The 2,280-nt window shown below is 34.4% G+C and overlaps 1 protein-coding gene across 2 annotated transcripts in view; it reads right to left on the bottom strand.

The window, feature by feature from the left end:
* DLGAP5 (DLG associated protein 5) overlaps positions 1-2,280 on the bottom strand; it is a 39,823-nt gene that overhangs the window by 3,891 nt on the left and 33,652 nt on the right. For both annotated transcript variants that reach the window (XM_041759285.1, XM_041759286.1), the window contains exon 16: positions 774-831. In XM_041759285.1, the coding sequence (XP_041615219.1) occupies positions 774-831 (58 nt within the window). The remainder of the gene's footprint in view (positions 1-773; positions 832-2,280) is intronic.

Genomic DNA, 2,280 nt, shown 5'->3' with positions numbered 1-2,280 from the left:
CTGTAAGTAAAAAATGTTTTTAATTACCAAAAATTAGAACAAATAATAAAAGTCTTATTGCTATTAAAAATAGAAGAATGACATTCTGAACAGTATAAATTCTACTACCTTGCATCTTAAACCATTAATTCAAAGAATATTATAGCAATAATATGATTGAAGGAAAGCTTCTTCAGCAAGTGCTTATGATATTCCAGTTCAGGACCCCGGGATCATGACCTGAGCCCAAATGGCAAACATCTTTTCTTTGTGAAGGGCCAGATGTTAAATGTTTTAGGCTCTGCGAACCACAGAATCTCTGCCACAATTACTCAATTCTACTACTGTATTGTAAAAGCAGCCAGATATAATACTTAAGGGTGGCTGTTATAATAAAACTATTTAAAAAAATAATCTTGATGTGAGTTAAAGAACACAAAATGAAACAATGGTTTCAAACAAGCCAAAAGGCCTTTAAAACAAGAATTATCATTTTATATGACTGGTTGAGAGTTCCAGTGGACATTCTGGGAGTTGCTTATGGAGTTACTACTAATAACATAAATGGCTATCTACTCTACTGGAATAGGACTTACATTATTTTTTTAAAAAAAGATTTTATTCATTCACTCATGGAAGACACACAGAGAGAGGCAGAGACACAGGCAGAGGGAGAAGCAGGCTCCCTGAGAGGAGGGAGCCTGATGAGGGACTTGATCCCTGGACCTGGGATCACACCCTGAGCTGAAGGCAGATGTTCAACCACTGAGCCACCCGGGTGTCCCAGGACTTACATCATTTACTTCAATTAAACCCTGTAACCCAGGACACTGAGCATCTTCTATGCTGTTCCTATAGAAGAAAAAAAGGAGATAATCAGATAATTAAACATATGGCTATCCTTCTACTTGTATTTTTTTTTTTAAGATTTTATTTATTTATGATAGAGAGAGGGAGAGAGAGAGAGAGGCAGAGACACAGGCAGAGGGAGAAGCAGGCTCCATGCCGGGAGCCCAACGTCTTCTACTTGTATTTTGATATTATCCTTCATGGGTCAAAGATGGAGCCTGGTCCAAATAGGTTAGTTTTAGACTACAGTTATAGCAGGTTGGCCACACAGACTGGATGTACTCTTCACCAGATAGCCCACAGCCCGTTACCATTATTGCTCAGTTTAACAACAATCTTTTGAACCTCAGCCAAATCTAGAGCTACATACATACTAGAGAAAGGTTAGAATAAAGTCAACTCCTGGGAGTCAAAGCAACTAGGTTATTATATAGCTGGGGTTGGCAAGATTTACTTGTTATAGCTTAATATATTCCAATCTCAAAGTTCTTATCTTGTATTTAGTTAGAAATATGTCTCAAACTCTTGCAAGACATTTAAAAAAACATATCCTAAATTTCTAGTTTCCAGCTCCACTTTGCCTTTACTGCACAAAGTTGTTTATGTGTAAGATGCTCTTTCAGGACTATTTTTTGGAATTAAGTAAAAAAAAAATTTAAAGAATACTTGTAATATATGAAAAAAAGAATACTTGTAATATCTTTTTTTTGGTAATATCTCTTAAATACAACTATGGATCTTCTTAGCACAAGATAATGAACTAGAGTATATATATAAAGTAAAGCAACTTACATTTAAGAAATGACAAACTGGTATTTTATAATCCACAGATTTCCAGAACATCTAAAATATTTAGTCTCCACAAAGGCTAATTATACCTTGGTTTATACAATTTGAAATTTTAAAATTTGTTCCATGAAACATTTAAGAGCAAAAACTTTCATTTGTTTCCTCTATTTCAATTCACAGGGTGTTTTTTTTTTTTTTTTTTTTACAACCTTCTTTGCTGTAATGGCTGAGTATTTAATGCTGTTCCATCTCCAAATTAATGATAGAACAGTTGTCTCTTGGCTCCAGACTATAATTTTATTTTCCATTTACTCTCAAGTATGTCTTTCCTATCAGATTTCTGGTACATTTATGTTCCATGAACAAGGACTATATAGGTAATTTTGATGCATTTGTGCAGAGGCAGTACTCTACAGCAGAGAGAAGAGAGGCAGCATTCAGTTTTACTAATTATAAGCTGAATATGGGCAAGTTACTCATTTTTCAAGTTATCTCACTTGAAAAATGTTGATCTAGTACCTCATAGGGCTGTTTTGAAGATTACATGTGATAATACATGTTAATAACCTAGAACCATGTCTAGCACATAATTCATTAGTACAGATTAGCTCTTATTTATGCTCTGCTATCTGTCAAGATAGCAATTGCGAGGCACTTTTTTTT

The sequence above is a fragment of the Vulpes lagopus genome, chromosome 6 (assembly GCF_018345385.1).
Source record: "Vulpes lagopus strain Blue_001 chromosome 6, ASM1834538v1, whole genome shotgun sequence".
Lineage (NCBI taxonomy): Eukaryota > Metazoa > Chordata > Mammalia > Carnivora > Canidae > Vulpes > Vulpes lagopus.
Note: the sequence above shows the minus strand (reverse complement) of the source record. Positions and strands in the feature narration are given on the sequence as shown.